Below are 19,698 nucleotides of genomic sequence, written 5' to 3'. Positions count from 1 at the left end.
GCGAAGGGCTGCAGCAGCGGGTACTTACAGCACTGGTGGCTTGGCCGCAATCAGCTGTTCCACTGACATTTCATTGTTGACGTGCAGCTTTACAATTTAAGTTTTAACAGACTTGTCAAAATGCCACAAATTGCGGAAACTGGCAAGGAATTTGGTAAGCAAGAATCGTGCATTTGTTTACTCTTCAAACTATATAATCGAAGACTCCTCGCAGATGTGGTCAAATACTTCCTGCAGCTCCTGGAAGACAAGGATATGTCGTATGGCATAGCGGCCATCAGGACGCTGCTTATGATACTGGAGAAGAAACAATGTACGTAAGGTGGTCGGCGAGGGATTTACCACACTGTAACACACATATCTTTCAGTTGGGACTATCCACATTCTGCACACGACCATGAGGGAGGCGGTGGCAGCCATGCGGAATACGGATTTGTCCATAGCAGCCATCGTGTCGGCCGGCGAGCTCTTCTGCCGGTTTATAACGCTCAGTCTGGACGATAAGCATATGGAAGAGTGCCGCCTGATAATGCTCAATCGCGGTAAAATCTTTCTGGACAAACTGGACAACTCTCGACAGGTAGATTTCGCTGATCCACACAAAGATTCCTAATATAAGGCATGTATGCACTTGCAGGTGATTGCAAAGCAAGCGCAACGATTTATTAGCGACGGCTGCCGCATATTGACACACTCCAGGTCCCGTGTTGTGCTCAAGGCTCTGATTACAGCCTCGCAGAACAAAAAGTCCTTTCACGTGTTCGTCACGCAGGGCGGCACAGGAAACTCCGGGTGGGTACCAGTGAACAGGCTACGGATTTCATAAATTCAAAACTTTCCTTCATCAGGGAGGAGATGATCCGTGACTTGAATGCGGCTGGCATTGACTGCACTTTAATACTGGACTCGGCCACAGGCTATGTCATGGAATCGGTTGACTTTGTGATGGTGGGGGCCGAGGCAGTGGTTGAGAGTGGCGGCATCATAAACCGCATTGGTAGCTACACTATGGGCCTGTGTGCGCGGGAGATGAAAAAGCCCTTCTACGTCCTCGCGGAGAGCTTCAAGTTCACGCGTCTTTATCCATTAAATCAGCGCGACCTACCCAATGAGTACAAGGTAAGTGCACTGTTTCGTGATAGAAAAGTCTCTTATAACTCTGATATGATTCGCAGTACTCGCGCAAGCATCTGAACGATGTGTCCAAGGTGCACCCCCTGGTGGACTACACACCTCCGGTGTACATTACGCTGCTCTTCACGGATCTGGGCATACTGACGCCCTCGGCAGTGAGCGACGAGTTGATCAAATTGTACATGTAAAATAAACAATAAATGCACATATGTATGTACGCATAGCAATTGTTTTTTTTTAGTACATACAAATACAGATAAATAGAGAGGTTACACATATTGCTACTGCTGAGGATTTACATACAATATATATACATACATTTGTATATGTATATGCATATTAAAATAAAACTAATTAATTAAGCCCAGTTACTTCTTAAATTTAAACGTTTTGTGTGCTTTAGAGTGGCATCTCGTTCGGATAGTTGGCATCGACATCATCTTCAGCATCCCAGTCGGACCCCCAGGGGTCGTACATGTCCAGGCTGTAGTGGGAAGCTTCGCTGTTGTTGCCGTCCTCATTGGAGTACTCGCTGATGTACTCAAGATCGTCTGAATAGCTGTCGCTGCCACTGTCCTCGCCCATGTCGTGCTCATCATGATCACCCAGTTGGTCAGCGAAAGCATCATCAATATCATCCAAATCGCTAGCATTCTATACAAGATTACATTACACCTTTATATACTGTACTCCCTCAATTTTCGTTTTCTGTACTCACAAATTGTCCCGACTGTATGTTGATTTCAATCTGCAAACGTATGTCCATAACTAGAAATGCTGTGGTGACCAGAATCGGTATGGTCAGACGACTTTTCCACGCCAATTCAGTGAGAAACAGGAAGATATTGCCGAAAGTAGAGTCCATTGTGGTTCAGCTACTGATCTTCCACTTCAGTCTGCTCTTCGGGCCGCTCCAGAGCGTCGTGCTCGACTATGCGAACGGTTTCGCCCACTGTTAGGGCTTGGACAGGAAGCAAGTGACGATGCAGCCGACCGCTGTCGATCGGGGTATCGAGCTCAAGAAGCTGTTCAAATATTGTGACTGGCACGCCGTTGGCCGACAGGAGAGATCGCATGCAATCCTGCCGCTTGTCCTGCAAATTTTCCAACAATTTGCTGCCCTTTTGCACCTTGGCCAACTTCCGCTCTGAAAATGAAAGTTGCATTCAGCAATTGATGATTCTTTCCATTGGATAGTCTCACCTAATAGTTCCAAATAGTTGCTAGAATCAGGCAAAGGGTCGTGCAAGTTCCTATCATTTCTTTTGTCTGTATTTTCAAAGTCTTTTTCTGTGCCTTCCTGGTCCTGGTCCTGGGCTGTGAAATTATCCTCAAAAGTATCACAGTTGCTTGAGAGTTCTTTGTTTCCTTGCCCAGTTGTTGTATCTTTCAATTGCCAGGGATCGGCACTGCCCGTGTACATGTTTAAAACACCTACTTCATAAATTTTAGTTTAATTTAATTTAATTTAACTTTAGCATCAACCAATCGAGGGCACTACCGATAGTATCGATATATCACGATAGTATCGATTGTTTTTTCTTCAAAACATTCAACGTTGATATTCCTCGAATTTGATATTCCGTTTAATATTACTAGCTAGTTGGGACTCTCAGCCCTAAAAAAATAATTTTATCCAATTCCTCAATGAATTTTGTTGAGGATTGGCTAGTTTTCAAAACCTATTTTTAATGGGATTGCTTAGATAATAGGGTTCAAACAAAAACGGCCAAAGCGACGTTACACGACGTTCGAACTTGAAGTTGAACTTTTGATTGCGCCGCAAGGATAAGGGTATGAGGTGTGACGTATGACGTCACAAAATTCAGAGCTTTCAAAAAAAATACCCACCTCACCACATAACTCACCGTGCGGGATTTTGTGCTTTGGCGCAAATATGGTATATTAATTCCGTCGGGGCTAGCGTGAGGTCCTTACGAGGTCCTTAAAAAAAGTTTGGCCGTCTTAATACTGGGGCCATACCTTGCCATGACCCAGTCGAAAGAAAGCACTCAAAACGCTCTCCGGACTCATTTCTGCTTTTTAATGGAGGGCACTATCGATGGTATCGATGTTTTGATACTTTTTTGTGGCGCTGCCAGACTCGTGCAATTCGTAGTTGCTGCGGGCTGCCATACCATACCACAAACAGAAAAATACCGAGCAGAGTGGCTGAAAAATACTTAAAACCAAAACAACAATTAAATTTAGTCAACAAACCAGCAACTTACTAAAATCAGTCTCGTGTTCACATTTAGTTTTAAATGGACGTGTCTGCCCTTTCGGAAGCAACGTTTAGTCACGCAGACTGGATAAATGCCAACTACAAAAAGTATATAGAGGAGAATGGAAGCAAAGACGGCGACGCGACGTCTTTTATCCAAAGCTACGTGGCCAAACTGCAGCTGTACGTTCAGCAGGTGAACTACGCCGTGGAGGAGTCCAGTCGGCAGGTGGTATCGAGCATGCCGCGCATTTCCAAGGAATCCGCCACATTGCACAGCGACGTGAGCCAGCTGCAGGAGAAGATGAGTGCTATGCGGCAGGAGGTGGCCGCGGTGCAGAATGAGACAGGCGAATGCATGGCCACCTTGGAGCGGCTGAACACGCTGCAAACGAAGCTGCAGGCAGCCAAGGAGTCGCTGCAGGAATCGGATGGCTGGGGCAACCTGTTGGCCGAGTTGGAAGACGGATTCGAGCGCAACGATTTGAAGGTGCGTACAATAATAGAAGCTGCGATCTGATTGAACTAAAAATATGCATTTTCAGGGAGCTTGCGAGAAGCTGATAGCGTTGCAAAAGTCCCTGCACGCCCAGGAACAACTGCCTGGCCATGCCGAGCGTCTCACTCAAGTCGAGGACTTCAAGAACCGCCTGGAAGCTCTGGCCTCGCCCAGCGTTGTTCAGTGCTTTGCGGAATCCAATTTGGAGCAGGCCCAGCACTATGTTCAGATCTTCACCAGCATTCAGCGTCTGCCACAGCTCCAGCAATACTATCGGGCTGTCCAGAAGAATCTCTGGCAGCAGCAATGGAAGCAAACGCTGGAGCTGCAGGGCACAGAAACGCAGCCGCAGCAGCAGCAACAATTTCTCACGCTCTACTACGATCAGCTGCTCGAACATTGCCAGCGACAGGTCAAGTGGTGCTCGAATCTGTTCAGTGAAGAATCGACGCAGCCTTTCCTAGTCATCGCCGAGTTGTTGCCCGCCCTCCAGCCCACGCGGGATGCCCACATTTTGCAGCTGCTGAAGACATCCAACGAGAGATTGGAACTGCTGGGACTATTCTCGCAGGTTAACCACAGTTTCGTCCTTCATTTAAACTCGTTACTCGAGCAGTCGCACATCACACTCTCCGATGAGCTGCATCGGCAACTGGGCGAGGCGGTGTTTGAGTACTTTCACAAATTCATACAACAATATCCCCGGTTGGAGGAGACGCAGCTGTCTACCCTGGTGGATCGCCTGCTGTCGAATCAGTCCACGCCCAGCGATGCAGTGCGTCACCTGGAGGAGAGCACCCGGAAGCTGTACGAGTGGCTGAAAGAGGCCTGCGAACGCTGCTCTGCCATTACCAGCGATCTGGCCCTGTGCAAGCTGATAACCCTGTTGAATGGCATCTTCAAGCGCCAGCTGGAGAACTTCGGGCGCATCCAGCGTCAGCTTGGCCTCAGCCTGGGCTCCAGCAGCTACGCAGCGCAGAGTGAGAACTGGTCATTGCTGCAGTACACCATGTCCCAGCTGCAATGCCTGGCCGACTTTCAAGTGCAGCTGCATCAGTTCGAGCACGAATTGCACACACGCATGGCCACATTAGCGACTAAGCTGACCAAGCAGTCCAGTCGGGGGAACATTACAATATTCCAGACCTGTGACCACGCGGCACGCACCCAATTACTGAATGCCATTGCTGACTATCAGCAGAAGAAGGCGGAGGCCACCGACAGCCTCGGCATCTTTCCGCAGATCTACGCCGCTTTGAAATTCCAATTTAGCGAAACTCACGACATAACTCTCAACATACTGCTGCAGCCCATTGAGACGCACCTGGCGCACATTCGTCCATCGGCAGAGACTCATCCCTCGACGGGCATCGACATGCCATCCTTCAGTTTCGCTCCCCAGGAAAGCATCACCCAGATAGGACAATACCTGCTAACCCTACCCCAGCATCTAGAGCCGCTGCTGCTCGCGCCCTCGGCCCTGCTGAAGCAGGCGTTAGAAGTGTGTAATGTCAAGTACACCCAGGCCATACCCTGTGCCGATGTCTTGCTGTCGCTAGTTGTGGAACAGTGCTGCATTTTGTATCAGGCACAGATACTGCAAATCAAGTCTCTGCCAGCCTCGGCCGCAAAGCAGCTCAGTGTGGACATTGAGTACCTCTCGAATGTGCTCGAGGAACTGGGATTGTCCATAAATCTGCAGTTGTCACAGATTCTCACCTTGCTGAAGGCCGCACCAGATCAGTACTTGACCCTAAGCAGCGGCTGTGAGCCACGTCTGGTGACTGCCATACGGCAAATGCGCAACATTATATCTACCCAGTAGCTCAACAGCTAAACCCCTATGGTGTAAATATTATATATAATTAATCGAGTTTCAGTCATATTATTCCATCTACCAATCGAATGCATTAATCAATTTACCTTGGTAGGTTAGTACATATTTATATACATACATACAAGTATTAATTGTTTAAATATTTAATCAAGTGTGCACCTTCTACTATTGGACCGCACATCGCTTCAAATGCCCATAATGGGGGTTAGACTATCGCCTCAGATGCGAACTTGCCGAGTTTCTAAATGAGTTACTTCAACAACATTCGACGACTAAACTTTAAATGGAGTGCTACCAAAACCACTTGCTGGAGTCGACTTATTGTTATTGGACTTCTAGCAGTATTCCTGACCATGGTATTCGCCTTGTATAAAGGATGGTCGAAGGAATCATTTCATGAGGACACAAGAAAAGAAATGGATGTGTCTGGAATGCGTCGGAAAATTACAGAGATGATGCTGCATGCCTGGAGAAACTACCATCTGTACGCTTGGGGATCGAATGAGCTTTGTCCGATATCACGGTGCGGCTGCCTGGGTGGCAGGTTCGGGTCCCATAGCTTGGGCGCCTCGATTATCGAAGCTTTGGACACCTTGCACATAATGGGCTTGAAGAACGAGTACAAGCAGGGGCGTGATTGGATCGAGTCAACATTTGCAATCGACAATGTGAACACTGCGCTTCCAGTGTTTGAACTAACTTCCCTGCTGCTGGGTTCCATGCTATCGCTGTACGCATTAACCGGCGACCCCTTGTACAAGAATAAGGCGCTGCACATGGCCGATAAGATTTTGCCAGCATTCGAAACACCCACTGGGATACCCAAGTCCGCAATAAACCCCAAATCCGGGCACGCACAATCAATTAACGACATTTCGAGGTTTGGAGCACTGCACTTGGAGTTTTCGTATCTCAGCGACATCACTGGCATCGCGGTCTACAGAGAGCGAGTTCAGGGGATCCGCAAGGTTTTGTGGAGCATGACAAAACCGAATGGCTTGTACCCAAATAGGATCAACATCAAAACGGGCAGATGGATAAGCAGGGACACTGCGATAAGTAGATTCCACGACTATTTGCTAAAGTCGTGGCTGCAGTCGGGAAAAACAGATGCAGAATCCAGGCAGATGTACACTGACGCCATTCTGGGCATCGTGCGGAATATGCTTACTGTAAGTCCCCACGGTGACACCTATGTGTCGAACTATGCAGAAGGCAGCTCAAACCATCGGATGGATCAAGGAGCATGTTTCTCCGGTGCGCTCTTTGCCTTTGGTGCAGCACAGCTGCAGATGAGGCACTGGGAAAAGTACGCAGATATTGGCATTGGCATTACAGAAACGTGTCATAGGAGCTACGAGCAAACACCTACGAAACTGGGGCCGGAAGTCCTGGTCTTCCCAAATGATGCACACGACAAAGCATCGCCACATCAGAAGAATCGCTATATGCTCTATCCAGATGTCGTTGAGAGCTATTTGGTGCTTTGGCGACTGACGCATGACGTGCGGTATCGCAGTTTTGGCTGGCAGATCGTACAGGCAATCGAAAAATACTGCCGCACGTCATACGGATACACCGGAATAAGAAACGTGTACGAGATGCCCCCGGAACCGGATGATGTGCAGCAAAGTGTGTTCTTGGGAAAGACTCTCAAGTATTTGTTTCTGTTGTTCTCAGATGATGATGTGATTTCGTTGAATGAATGGGTCCTCAACAGCGGAGGACATCCCTTGCCGATCAAAGGTGTAAATGACTATTATCGTCAGTTCGATTAAGATCTCCGATCGAACTCCCAAAGTTTCACAAGACGTTTTGTTTTATTATCAACACCAATACAGAGAATTCAAGTACGCTTCTCGCTTTAAATACACCAATGTAAATGCATACACCTACTGTACATATACGAGTATAAAAGTCTTATAAAACTATAGATGTTTATACATACATACATGTATGTGTATGTGAGACAAAGATGAAACAATATTGCATTTCTGAGCACACACCTAAGCACAAGCACACCTGTGAATGATTTCAGCCATTTATTGGACCCCTATTCCGTTCTTAAATCATTCCCCTAAAGCTGACTGTTGTCCAGATGGTTGTCGATGACCACCTGAATGATCCGCATGCAGTGCCGCTGCCTGGCCACAGTGTTGTCGATCAGTTGCTCGATAAACTGACTGGCTGGTATGGTGGTGTTTGGTGGGATGTCCTGAGTGCAGGAGATGTACTTGTTGAAGATTTCCGTGTTCAGCGAGGTGGCCAAGTATGTGTCGCCTTCGTCCTGCTGCTGCAGTTTGTTGAGCACCTGGGCGGCGGCCAATATGTGCTCCTTGGTCTTTTGATATGCTTGCAGCTCCTGCAGGCTGGCATAATCAGCGTTGTTCATTTGAACGGATCTTTCCCCATCTATATCCTTGATTACACTCTTTGTCAGCTGCAGAATGTGGTGCTTTCGCTCCGACACAAAATTTCCCAGCAAGTACCCTGCCGAAGGGACAAGAGGACTCGTTAGTGAAAGTGCTGCCTGCCTCCAGGGCAGCATTCAGTCGCTGACTTACCCGTTATCAGCATGAAGAAGGCAATTGTCAGAACCAGAGAGGCACACGTTCGCTTTGAGACATATTCACGGTATTCGCGGGAACTGTTTGCCCGCACAGCCGTCTCGTAGCTGAGTACTTGATGCATTTTGCAAGTCCTTTTTGTTGTTTTTGTTGATATTATATTCTTATAGCTTATGGCTGGCACATTTCGTTTTGCTCGCTTAGAGAAGAGCACAGAAGCAACACATTCCCCTATTCCCACTGCAGGGGGGGTTTTCTCACAAGCGGCAGCATGACTTCATCGTATCCGTATCGCTCCACCTTTAGTGGTAGTCAATGAACCCTCCCAGCAGTCGTGGGTATGGGCTGTGGGTCCTGGGCTGTGGGTGGAACCAGGAAAACAAAGAAATGGGGAAACATACACACTACTCTCTGAGAAGTTGCCAATCCTTAAATACGGCTCTCGTCGAGTGGCAAACTGAAGCTTAACTTTCACTTAGTTCCTGCCTCCTGGGTATTCTGTTTATTAAATGTTGGCTCTACCATATATACGACTGCGTCCACATAGCAGTTACGTACAGTAGCAGTTTATGCGTGCACTTCGTTCTTCCACTGCATATAAAAATCCTGCCATAAGGGGCGTATGAGTTATGTGGCTTATGCCCGCAACAGTTTTAATTTTATTATGGAATTCTCGTGTTTTTTTATTGCTATATCGGAGCTGCCAATGCACCCGGCGAGGTCGGTCTGCTTGCCTGGACGTCGAGTTATGCACGAGCTTGGCACTTCGCCTGACATCGGCTTTATTAGCTCTCGGAGCTCTGGTGAATTTCCTTCTCCGAGCTTTTGCCTGCTTTCGTGTTGAGTAGGGACTTTCGATGGTTTGATGGGAGGGCTGTGTTGTGGTCAAGTAGAAGTAAGTAAATTTAAAAAATTGCACAGTCCCGACAAATACTTAATAAGCGAGGTGTGGGGGTGTGAAGTTTCCACCCATTTTCGCTTTACGCTTTTCGCTGGCGGGCTTCCTCACAAGTCATATCGAGTTCCAAACAGTTGACGCACTTAAAGAGTGTGCCCCTCTTGCTTGTCCCTTTGCTTCCATACTACTTCAAGGATATTATATGACATTCGATTAGAAATGTCTCTTGTCTCATACGCGTATCATGTTCCAGTTTCACTTTGATGTTCCCTTTATTGAGGTGTTTAGGTCTGGGGGAGGTGTGGATTTAAATACAAAATATATATGCCAAAAGTCTGCTTTGACTTTGTTTGATAACACGCTCCACCAAAGTACCTGTTATATTCATTAATTTATTTCTGCTGATTAGATTTTGGGCTCGAGTATTTGCATCGATAATGAAATGAAAATTGATTGGAGGTGTATAAAACTCAGACCACCATGGGAGCTGTGCTAGTCCGACGAAATGGCTTTACTCGCACTCCTATTGGCGACTCTTGTGGCCTCGGCTCTGGCCCATGACGCTGTGCACCCAAAAGACCTGCAGGTGGAACACAGAAATATTACGGGTCGCATTACCAACGGCTATGAAGCGACTGAGGGAAAGGTCCCCTATATCGTGGGCATCAGCTTCAACAGCAACGGAAGGTGGTGGTGGTGTGGTGGCTCGATCATCAGCAACACCTGGGTACTGACAGCTGCTCACTGCACCAGCGAGTAAGTTCATCCTGAAGTCAATATCGAAGTGCCATTCAAGAGTATTTTATCCTTAAACAGTGCTGATGAGGCATCACTCTACTATGGGGCTACCAACTACGAGCAGGCGGCCTTCAGGCACACCGTCAGCAGCGCCGCTTTCATTAGATATCCCGATTATCGGGGGCTTGACCATGACATATCCCTGATCAGAACACCTCATGTGGATTTTTATAGCCTTGTGGACAAGGTTGAGCTTCCCAGTCTGGATGAACGCTACAACTCATTCGACAGCTACTTGGCCTTGGCCTCTGGCTGGGGTGCCATTTACGATGGCAGCAATGTGGTGGAAGATCTACGCTGCGTGGACGTGGAAGTCATCCCTCTATCGAAGTGCCAGGCCTACTACGGCACCGACCAGGGCGATTCTGGAACCTTCTCTGGTCACGCATGACGGTGCAAAGCTGATCGGCGTGACTTCCTTCGAAGAAATTAATTTTCAGTTGCTTCCCGTCCCCCTCCCCGCAAACGACAACACAAGTCATTTTCCTTCTCGCTCGCACACTCTGCCGCGTTCAGTGCGCGAGCAACCCCTAGCGGAGGAGATGTAGAATCTAAATGGTACATGTATAATCCACATGTTAGATGTAGAATATACATAATATATGTAATAAATGTAAATGTAAAATTTTGTTTAATTCTCAAATTTAAAAAAATCAGCGGCATGGCACATCCGTAAAGAACAGTGCAATAGTCATCCCGACGAACAGGAATCCCACCACCGTCCCCATCATGATTTTCTTGAACATTTGCGGTGCCGCGCTGAGCTTTCTGGCAGACTTTGCCCGTCAACCAAAGGTGTGCCGCCTGGTCTTGAACCGAGGCCCACGGGTACTTGTCGTTGGCTGTTCCTCTGTCTGTGTGCCGCATGGCACCTATGAAAGGGGAACAGCCATCAACAAGTGCCCGTGGGCCTCGGTTCAAGACCAAGAAGCGGACGACACGTTTGGCCGGGGGACGGGCAAAGTCTGCCAGAAAGCTCAGCGCGGCACCGCAAATGTTCAAGAAAATCATGATGGGGAGGGCCCCGCCAAGGTGTCCCGCTCTTGGTCTTGAACCGAGGCCCACGACTGTCTGGCTGTTCCTCTGTCTGTGTGCCGCATGGCACCTATGAAAGGGAACAGCCATCAACAAGTGCCCGTGGGCCTCGGTTCAAGACCAAGAAGCGGACGACACGTTTGGCCGGGGGACGGGCAAAGTCTGCCAGAAAGCTCACCAGTCACCACCATCGGCGAAGTCCATCCAGTGTCGGGAATTCCGTTTTCGGGCATTTCAGGTTCCACCGGGTGGCCATCGGAGGTCAGGCATGTCACCATCGAGTGCGTCGACTGGGCCGAGAGGATAGGGGGACTCAGGCAGGACTTCATCGACGGCGTTGCAGTGTCATTGAGGCTCAAGCAGGACCCCATCGACGGCGTTGCGGTAGCATCGGAGCTCAAGCAGGGCATCGTTGGCAGCCCGTTGGCGTTCGAGAAGCGGCCGAAACTCTGCAACCTGGGACGAGGCGTTACTCTCGAAACGTGCTCAACGTTCCGGAATCCGACCTGGCTGACGGTCTGCCGGTTCTGCTTGCGCTTGCGCCTGCAGTTGACACAGTAGCAAGGCTGCATGGAGGGACTGATGGATGTGAGGCTGTCGCATGACGTTGGTGCCGTTGGCGGGCCCCCTCCTTCAGTGCGGTCCCCCGGATTGATAATGGCCCGTATTTTGGCCTGCATCCGTTCGTTCATCAATCTCAAATTCTCCATCTTCCTTTTCAGAAATCTCTTCCTGTGCTCCTTTTTAGCAGCGGAGGACTCCGAGGGCCCCAGCTGCTTTGTCGTGGCCTCTTTTCGGCTTGGCCTGACCGTCTCAATGCCAACGACCGTCTCGTTCAGCAGCTGGTAGCTATCGTTTAACGCCTCCACGTCCCCCTGGTCCCAGGATAGTGCGCTCCAGCTCGCGACAGCGGACATCTGATTTTCATTCTGATTGATGAGAACATCGTAGGTCAGCTCGGTGATATGGGTGGCACGACTGTTCGTCGCCGACAGGTACACGAAGCTGGAAAGGTGCACCTCCCCCCTGCGCTGGGCATGTGCCAGACCGATCTGAGCGACCAGTTCGCCGGTCTCCCCACTGCCAATGGTGCTGGGATTTGCGCTGCCCAGCACCACCAGACTCGGCCCTTCGTGAGGATGAGGCGACGCCTTCTTGTTGGGCACTGGCCGAGCCAGTGGCGTCTTCAATTTGTTCACCTTTGGTGGGGGGGGCCTGACCTCGGCTGAGTCCTGCGACGCGAGGCAGAAAATTCCTCTTTGGCTGGCCAGCGGGTGGATGTGAAGCCAGTGCCGGAGAGGGCGCAGCCGCAGCAGATTGGGCTGCTGCCATGGTCGGAGGATGGGAATTGCCAGGCCTACTGCGAGTGGCCATTTGAGATAATAGTCAGACTTAAATTTTTTTAACAGACCGAAATTTTTTTTTACGCTAAGTCAAATAAAAAAAAATAAATAAAAACTACCGAAATTTTGTTTTACACTAAGTCAAATAACAAAAAAAAAATATAAACTACCGTACAGGCCAAAATGAAAGAATGAAATATTGCCCAGCCTCAAATCAAACGATACGAACAGAAAAGTAAATGCTAACTAGATGAAATACTTTTCCAAGCAAGTAAAACACATGCAAAATCTATTGATTTTTGTCAGTTTATGTTTTGGGAGAATGTTTTGTATTATCCTTCAAATTGAAAGCAGCAGAACGCCACACTTCTGACTTCGAAGTCCCAGCAACTTCTGATAGATACGCCTAAAGGTAATCCCTTGACGGTATTTCACTCATATGCCTCAGAAAGCAGCACAGAAAAGCTCTAAAACAACTCATAGAGAGTGTGAAATTATCTACCTATAATACCTTTAATACATAATCCCATATTCAGAACACTCCCCGCTCTGCTCTGCTCTGATCCGATCTGATGAGCGGAGGAAAACCTCTGAAAATTAAACTGCTTTTTGATTTTTCCAGTGGATGCTTTTATTGGTTTATTGGATTGCATTTCTTTTCTTGGCGACTTCTTGGCGACTTCTTGGCGGTCTTCTTCTTGTGCTGTTCTTCTCTAGGTCTTGCTCTGGTCCTTGGGCTTGCCCTTCAGCTTGGACTTTAGCTTGGACTTAAGCTTCTGGATGATGGGATACTTCTTGCGGGGCGGCGTCTTTGGCAGTGCCTCACAGACGATGGGCTCAAATCGATCCCGATCTCGCCCGCCCACGGGCAATGACAAGTCCTGGGGCATCTGTCCGGAACCAATCGGCTTCATGTGCGAGGGCGAGAGAAAGCGTCTGTCCAGATGGTAGCCGTAGCCGCTGTACATCGGCAGACCGCGGTCCATTCCGCTAATGGGATTGGCGATGCGATGCCTCGTCACGATGTCGGTGCCGGGTATTTGGATCTTCACCGTGGGCCTGGAGCCGCGCATGTTCATGGCGGACGGGGCATTGCCGTAGTTGATGCGCAACTCTGCACTTCGGCGTCGCTCCTCAAGGTCCTTGCGTCCCCGTCCCTGCTGCATCTCACAGGACATCCAAAAAGCCAACCGCAATGCCAAAGGTTTAATTTGCTTTTTTTATACCCGTACTCAAAAAAGAGTTAAGGGGTATATAAGATTTGTGGTAAAAGTGGATGTGTGTAACGCTGAGAAGGAAACGTTTCCGACCCCATAAAGTATATATATTCTTGATCAGCATCAATAGCCGAGTCGATAGAGCCATATCTGTCTGTCCGTCTGTCCGTCTGTCCGTCCGCCCGTCTTGTTTGACGACTGGATCTCAGAGACTATAAAAGCTAGAGAAACCAAATTTTGTTTCCAGACTCATGTGATATCACACTGCTACAAGTGTATTGCAAAATTTCGCTCCGCCCCCACAAAGGACGAAAATTACCATATCTACCAGACTGCCGAATCTGAATCAGATCGGATCATAATTATAGCCAGAATGAAGAAATTAATTTTCAGTTGCTTCCCCCGTCTCACCCTTCATGAAACTTGTTACTGATTCTCTTTCTCGCTCGCACATTCTGACGCGCTTAGTGCGCGAGCAACCCCTAGCAAAGGAGATGTAGAATATAAATGGTACATGTACAATCTACATGTTAGATGTAAAATATACATGGTAGATGTAGATAACAGATGTAGCAAAAACATGTATGTATATGTAAAATTTTTTTTAAATTCTTAAATTCTAAAAAATCATATGCTCAAAAATGTATATACTGACTGAGTACGGGTATAAGTAGAGTCGCGTCCCCAGAAGCGACTCACACGTTCCTTCTCGTTTTATTATATTTTTCAGAGATAAAAAAGAGGTTGAGTTAAGTAAAAATCCTGGAACAGGATAAACTTTTATTACCAACTTATTGGAAACAAATTGTTTCATATTTCTTATTTATATACACTTTTTAATAAAAAAGAAAAAGAACAATAAAAATCATTTGTAAATTTAAAAAAAATTTTTAATTTTAAATCAATTTGTACATTAGCCAATATTTGGAATTCTTAACTAGTTCTAGCTGAGCTTACAAAAATAACAGGGATGACTTCAATTTTAATAATAAAAATCCGAAATTTATTTGAATTTCATAATGCCTATAATTTTAGAATAATATCCCTGATATTATTAGAAAAATAATGTCAGGAACTTTAACCCAGGGGTAGCAATCTTAAGTTCTGAGGGCAAGATAACTATGATTATAAATAAATAACAGATTTTGCTAAGAGATAATACTCAGCCGGAAATTTTTGTAGCCTTCCAGAGTGATTCCAGAGTCCCTGTGGTCACTCAATATGGACATTCGTTAAATAAATTACTTTTTTGCTAACTTATTACAAGTACGACACACCTACGATAGCCGAGTGTTAGCCATAATTTCCACAAACGTTCCACTTGAAGGCAACTTATCAGCCGACACAACTTTCATTAAAAATAAACTTAAATTTATTGCCAGTGAATCTTACATTTCAGTAAAAGGAGCACTTGTGGATGTGTAGACGAACCAGATAAGGCCGCTTCGCCAGTATAAAAGCGTAGCAAAGTTTTAGGAAAGGCATGAGTTTCACCACTTGTTCAAGATGAAACTGTTCGTATTCCTGGCATTGGCTGTAGCCGCAGCTAGCGCTGTCCCCACTCCCCTGGAGAAGGAGACTCCCGTCCCTGTCAAGGACATTCAGGGCAGAATCACCAACGGATACAATGCCTACGAGGGCAAAGTTCCCTACATTGTTGGTCTGCTCTTCGCCGGTAACGGCAACTGGTGGTGCGGTGGCTCCATCATTGGCAACACCTGGGTCCTGACTGCTGCTCACTGCACGAACGGAGCTGAATCCGTGACCATCAACTACGGCGCCAGCTTCCGCACCCAGCCCCAGTACACCCACTGGGTGCACCGCAACGACATCGTCCAGCACCACCACTACAACAGTGGCAACCTGCACAACGACATCTCCCTGATCCGTACTCCCCATGTCGATTTCTGGCATCTGGTCAACAAGGTTGAGCTGCCCAGCTTCAACGATCGCTACAACAGCTACGCTGGAGCCTGGGCTGTTGCCTCTGGCTGGGGCGGCACCTATGACGGCAGCCCACTCCCCGACTGGCTGCAGTGCGTCGATGTCCAGATCATGGATCAGGGCGAGTGCAGCCGCACTTGGTCTCTCCACGACAACATGATCTGCATCAACACCAACGGTGGAAAGTCCACCTGCGGAGGCGACTCTGGCGGCCCATTGGTCACACACGACGGAAACCGCTTGGTGGGAGTGACTTCCTTCGGCTCTGCCGCTGGTTGCCAGTCTGGTCACCCAGCCGTCTTCAGCCGCGTCACCGGCTACTTGGAATGGATCCGCGACAACACCGGCATCTCCTACTAAAGAGTCCACTGATACTTATTCCCATATTAAGTTTGGGCATAAAATAAACGATTATACAAAAAAAGAACTGTTGAACATTTCGACTACGTGTCTCACTAGAATAGGGCTAGCGGCATAGAGAAAGAAAGAGAGAGAGAGAGAGAGAGAGAGGAGAGGTGCGCGAGGCAGAAGAGCCAGCTACGGGAAGAAAGAGGAGTCTGCCATCTGGTATATCAAATATTTCTTTATGATCCTGGGTTTTCGGATTTCTCGTATTTTCAAAGTTGTGGATGACTTTCCCCTACACTGATTTCGTGTGATACCAGGAACACGAAATCCGGATGCTCTAGGACCTAGAGTCTAGGTCTTAGTCGCTGAGTTACAGGAGCTCGTCAAGACGGGCGAACAGCCCAACGGATGAATATGGCTTTATCGAATCGGCTATTTATGCTGGCAAAGAATATACATATGTTGGGGAAAGTGGACACAACTTTGTTTTTGCCTCGCGTGGGCCAGTACTTCGATTTTTTGTAGGCTCTGAAATGCTTCGTTAATGCTAAAGACTTTGGCGCGGCACAGTGGGGACTCAGCCGAAAAGGTTTGCACAAGTCAAAAATATTTATGAGCGCTTTGGATAAAATGAACATACGCATCTTATAGCAAATTTTCCAAAGCTTTCTAAAATTTAATTTTTAAGATAATTTTATTTGAGGAGATATAAGCACTCAAAGTGTTTCAGGGTAAAAGAATGTGTGGAACTCCTGTTCGCTTTCTAATTTACCCAGCTGAAATTGGCAAAGAGCCCACTGTGCGAAAGCATGCACATGCATGCGCAGACGAAGCCGTTGGGTAGCGGGTTCGCGGTGAGAGACGAGTCATACATACATATGTAGATGAAAAGAGAATTGAAAGCCCGCGCGCTCCCTCTGTACATGGGACGTAGCGATAAGACCCGCCATAGAACCGGTTTTTTTGTTTGCTCATGCAGCATCTTGTTATTGTTTAGTCTTTTTAAAATTAATTTAAGGTTTTTTTTTCCCAATTTTCTTTATTATGCTCACAGCTCCTGCACCAGTGCAGATATTTTTTTCGTATTCAGGCCGAAAACTGTGAATTGTTAACAAATTTGAGTTACAATGCTCAGATCAGTAGCATCTGCTTGCTGTCCAAGTTTATATGGGGGTGGTTACTATTAGACCCTGTCCACAACCCGGCATCATTTCCTTACACTCAGATAAAATAGAATCGTAAAAATAAAAACAAAAACAAGCATTAAATTTGATATTCCGGCTTTAGGTACAAAAATAGATTTAAGACTAACATTCGAAAAGAATTATAACTAAGATGAGCTAAACAAACCAAACTTGCACACAAATTAAAAAAAATAATAATAATAGTTGTGGGAAAGGCATTTAAGTACTTAAAAATTTAAGAAGAGGAAAGGAATTACATACATACATATGTATGTATAATGTTTGAAATTGTGTTCCATGCAAGGAATAATTCGCTCAACACAGCGTCAGGAGCAAAGGCACACGTTTTTTAGTAGATCTAATATGGAAAGTGAATTGACAAATATTTTTCTTGACTAAGATCGCTCCAGTGATAGCCATATATAAGAGTTATCTGTACTTGTACTGGTTCCTTTATCGTTCCTTCCTATGGCAGCTATTTATTATTTATGAAGGTGTATAACAAAACAGACTACCGGATATCTCATAGACGAAGGCTTTTCAATATCAGAATATATGAGACAGGCTCTGGCAAGCTGCTAAATATGTAATCTTTGAGATAATCGTATAGATATTATGGACAGCACAACGCATTACAAATATGATCCACGAACAATGGCCGAGTGAGTGCTAGCCATAATGTCAATAAAAGGTCCACTTGAAGACACCTTATCAACCGCAAGTCTTTCATGAATGAAACATTTGCAAAATTTATTGCTAGAGAATCTTACTTTCCAGCAAGAGCAGCACTTGTGGCTGTGTGCACGAACCCGAACCTGATAAGACGTCTTCAACAGTATAAAAGCGTAGAAAAGTTTTAGGAAAGGCATGAGTTTCACTGCTTGTTCAAGATGAAACTGTTCGTATTCCTGGCATTGGCTGTAGCCGCAGCTAGCGCTGCTACCACTCCCCTGGAGAAGCAGACTCCTGTCCCAGTCAAGGACATTCAGGGCAGAATCACCAACGGATACAATGCCTACGAGGGCAAAGTTCCCTACATTGTTGGTCTGCTCTTCGCCGGTAACGGCAACTGGTGGTGCGGTGGCTCCATCATTGGCAACACCTGGGTCCTGACTGCTGCTCACTGCACGAACGGAGCTGAATCCGTGACCATCAACTACGGCGCCAGCTTCCGCACCCAGCCCCAGTACACCCACTGGGTGCACCGCAACGACATCGTCCAGCACCACCACTACAACAGTGGCAACCTGCACAACGACATCTCCCTGATCCGTACTCCCCATGTCGATTTCTGGCATCTGGTCAACAAGGTTGAGCTGCCCAGCTTCAACGATCGCTACAACAGCTACGCTGGAGCCTGGGCTGTTGCCTCTGGCTGGGGCGGCACCTATGACGGCAGCCCACTCCCCGACTGGCTGCAGTGCGTCGATGTCCAGATCATGGATCAGGGCGAGTGCAGCCGCACTTGGTCTCTCCACGACAACATGATCTGCATCAACACCAACGGTGGAAAGTCGACCTGCGGAGGCGACTCTGGCGGCCCATTGGTCACACACGACGGAAACCGCTTGGTGGGAGTGACTTCCTTCGGCTCTGCCGCTGGTTGCCAGTCTGGTCACCCAGCCGTCTTCAGCCGCGTCACCGGCTACTTGGAATGGATCCGCGACAACACCGGCATCTCCTACTAAAGAGTCCACTGATACTTATTCCCATATTTAGTTTGGGTCCCTTCAATAAAAGATTATACAAAAAATAATAATAGCATTATTGGGAAATAGATTATTATGCAAACGGATAGGCTGAAAATTTGGGTATCATCATTTAATAGTGTTGAGAAATTAGTCGCTTAGTTTTAGGTCAATATTCATTCATATGATAGTTGCCATAATCATATGCTTGTTATTGTTTTGCCGCCTGTTCCTATTGCTTATGTCCAAAAACTTAACTGTAACGTTCTCCCACGTATGGCCAAAACGAGCAGCTGCACAGGAATAAATCGATGTGCGCCGTCTTTGTACTGGGGAGCGTCGCATCGCGTGATCTTCTAATTTCCTTTTGGGCTCGACTTCATTTGTGGAGTTGAGTCAGTACAAAATTATACAGTGCACTCATTCGGAGCTAAATAGATTTTTTGCCTTTCAGTCTGATACACAAAAACCAGTGAGGGATTTGGATGTTTTTGGACGCCGAAATAAATTAGCAATTTAACAATTAGTTAACTGTGGTAAAAAAATCATTTAACAACAAATTAAATTATTTCATCAAAGAATGAATTAATTTGTTGAAGTCAAATACAATATATTTTTATTTTGTATTTCTTGTGGAGGACCTCGGGCAGCAGTCCCTCATGCCCTCCGACCGCCCTGAATAGTTTTTTATTGGTAATTAATTTGACTAATGAACGAAAGTCTAAAAAGAAGACCATACCATGCCAATGAAATTTTCTAAAAAATGTCAAAGTTGCAGATGCAATTATAAATGGTAGAAAACTTCAACTTTAGCTTATTATTTGTTCAGATATCGCCATTGTATCGCCACGAACAAAATAATCCTATGAAAAGTGACACATTTTTCTACAACCATCTTTTCAGCCCATCAATTGTTTTGAATTTAACTGAAATTTCTATTACTCGGTTTAATTATTATCATCTAAATTTTTCACAAAAACAA

General features: G+C 46.7%; 9 protein-coding genes across 9 annotated transcripts; 6 read left to right on the top strand and 3 right to left on the bottom strand.

The window, feature by feature from the left end:
• The first annotated feature begins 37 nt into the window (after nt 1-37).
• On the top strand, nt 38-1,361 carry LOC111070655 (translation initiation factor eIF-2B subunit alpha). The gene is made up of 6 exons (XM_022361364.2): nt 38-154; nt 215-313; nt 369-580; nt 638-792; nt 849-1,119; nt 1,176-1,361. Exons 1-6 carry the CDS (start codon nt 121-123, stop codon nt 1,320-1,322), a joined length of 918 nt encoding a protein of 305 aa, XP_022217056.2. The 5' UTR covers nt 38-120; the 3' UTR covers nt 1,323-1,361.
• On the bottom strand, nt 1,350-1,999 carry LOC111070670. Its single transcript, XM_022361387.2, has 2 exons — nt 1,853-1,999; nt 1,350-1,788 (listed from the first exon to the last, which is right to left on the bottom strand). Exons 1-2 carry the CDS (start codon nt 1,997-1,999, stop codon nt 1,534-1,536), a joined length of 402 nt encoding a protein of 133 aa, XP_022217079.1. The 3' UTR covers nt 1,350-1,533.
• Nucleotides 2,000-2,009: 10 nt separating this feature from the next.
• On the bottom strand, nt 2,010-2,608 carry LOC111070662. The gene is made up of 2 exons (XM_022361375.2): nt 2,338-2,608; nt 2,010-2,281 (listed from the first exon to the last, which is right to left on the bottom strand). The coding sequence occupies exons 1-2, from the start codon at nt 2,555-2,557 to the stop codon at nt 2,010-2,012; spliced, it is 492 nt and encodes a 163-aa protein (XP_022217067.1). The 5' UTR covers nt 2,558-2,608.
• Nucleotides 2,609-3,293: 685 nt separating this feature from the next.
• Nucleotides 3,294-5,758, top strand: LOC111068451 (conserved oligomeric Golgi complex subunit 7). Its single transcript, XM_022357932.2, has 2 exons — nt 3,294-3,848; nt 3,904-5,758. The coding sequence occupies exons 1-2, from the start codon at nt 3,399-3,401 to the stop codon at nt 5,680-5,682; spliced, it is 2,229 nt and encodes a 742-aa protein (XP_022213624.2). The 5' UTR covers nt 3,294-3,398; the 3' UTR covers nt 5,683-5,758.
• A 168-nt stretch (nt 5,759-5,926) lies between these two features.
• Nucleotides 5,927-7,671, top strand: LOC111068460 (mannosyl-oligosaccharide alpha-1,2-mannosidase IA). The gene has a single exon (XM_022357944.2). The coding sequence runs from the start codon at nt 5,940-5,942 to the stop codon at nt 7,470-7,472; it is 1,533 nt and encodes a 510-aa protein (XP_022213636.2). The 5' UTR covers nt 5,927-5,939; the 3' UTR covers nt 7,473-7,671.
• On the bottom strand, nt 7,502-9,030 carry LOC111068473. Its single transcript, XM_022357967.2, has 2 exons — nt 8,259-9,030; nt 7,502-8,184 (listed from the first exon to the last, which is right to left on the bottom strand). The coding sequence occupies exons 1-2, from the start codon at nt 8,383-8,385 to the stop codon at nt 7,772-7,774; spliced, it is 540 nt and encodes a 179-aa protein (XP_022213659.1). The 5' UTR covers nt 8,386-9,030; the 3' UTR covers nt 7,502-7,771.
• Nucleotides 9,031-9,639: 609 nt separating this feature from the next.
• On the top strand, nt 9,640-10,633 carry LOC111068467 (serine protease 3). The gene is given in 4 exon segments (XM_041591769.1): nt 9,640-9,915; nt 9,976-10,327; nt 10,329-10,396; nt 10,615-10,633. Coding segments are annotated over 4 exon segments (690 nt in total). The 5' UTR covers nt 9,640-9,664.
• A 4,399-nt stretch (nt 10,634-15,032) lies between these two features.
• Nucleotides 15,033-15,857, top strand: LOC111067924 (serine protease 1). The gene has a single exon (XM_022357272.2). It carries the CDS (start codon nt 15,059-15,061, stop codon nt 15,854-15,856), a length of 798 nt encoding a protein of 265 aa, XP_022212964.1. The 5' UTR covers nt 15,033-15,058; the 3' UTR covers nt 15,857.
• Nucleotides 15,858-17,895: 2,038 nt separating this feature from the next.
• On the top strand, nt 17,896-18,717 carry LOC111067753 (serine protease 1-like). Its single transcript, XM_022357048.2, has one exon. The coding sequence runs from the start codon at nt 17,919-17,921 to the stop codon at nt 18,714-18,716; it is 798 nt and encodes a 265-aa protein (XP_022212740.1). The 5' UTR covers nt 17,896-17,918; the 3' UTR covers nt 18,717.
• Nucleotides 18,718-19,698: the final 981 nt, after the last annotated feature.

This window comes from Drosophila obscura, unplaced genomic scaffold (assembly GCF_018151105.1).
Source record: "Drosophila obscura isolate BZ-5 IFL unplaced genomic scaffold, ASM1815110v1 contig_150, whole genome shotgun sequence".
NCBI lineage: Eukaryota > Metazoa > Arthropoda > Insecta > Diptera > Drosophilidae > Drosophila > Drosophila obscura.
The sequence above is the reverse complement of the archived record's forward strand: the minus strand, read 5'-3'. Positions and strand labels throughout refer to the sequence as shown.

Coding starts and splice junctions, on each gene's coding strand:
- LOC111067924 (XM_022357272.2), top strand. CDS start 15,059: ATGAAACTGTTCGTATTCCTGGCATTGGCTGTAGCCGCAGCTAGCGCT.
- LOC111068473 (XM_022357967.2), bottom strand. CDS start 8,385: ATGCATCAAGTACTCAGCTACGAGACGGCTGTGCGGGCAAACAGTTCC. Junction 8,185..8,258: donor CTTCTTCATGCTGATAACGG/GTAAGTCAGCGA, acceptor TCCCTTCGGCAG/GGTACTTGCTGGGAAATTTT.
- LOC111070655 (XM_022361364.2), top strand. CDS start 121: ATGCCACAAATTGCGGAAACTGGCAAGGAATTTG. Junction 314..368: donor GATACTGGAGAAGAAACAAT/GTACGTAAGGTG, acceptor CATATCTTTCAG/TTGGGACTATCCACATTCTG. Junction 793..848: donor GGCGGCACAGGAAACTCCGG/GTGGGTACCAGT, acceptor TTCCTTCATCAG/GGAGGAGATGATCCGTGACT.
- LOC111067753 (XM_022357048.2), top strand. CDS start 17,919: ATGAAACTGTTCGTATTCCTGGCATTGGCTGTAGCCGCAGCTAGCGCT.
- LOC111068451 (XM_022357932.2), top strand. CDS start 3,399: ATGGACGTGTCTGCCCTTTCGGAAGCAACGTTTAGTCACGCAGACTGG. Junction 3,849..3,903: donor TCGAGCGCAACGATTTGAAG/GTGCGTACAATA, acceptor ATGCATTTTCAG/GGAGCTTGCGAGAAGCTGAT.
- LOC111068460 (XM_022357944.2), top strand. CDS start 5,940: ATGAGTTACTTCAACAACATTCGACGACTAAACTTTAAATGGAGTGCT.
- LOC111070670 (XM_022361387.2), bottom strand. CDS start 1,999: ATGGACTCTACTTTCGGCAATATCTTCCTGTTTCTCACTGAATTGGCG. Junction 1,789..1,852: donor ACATACAGTCGGGACAATTT/GTGAGTACAGAA, acceptor AATCTTGTATAG/AATGCTAGCGATTTGGATGA.
- LOC111070662 (XM_022361375.2), bottom strand. CDS start 2,557: ATGTACACGGGCAGTGCCGATCCCTGGCAATTGAAAGATACAACAACT. Junction 2,282..2,337: donor CAACTATTTGGAACTATTAG/GTGAGACTATCC, acceptor TTTCATTTTCAG/AGCGGAAGTTGGCCAAGGTG.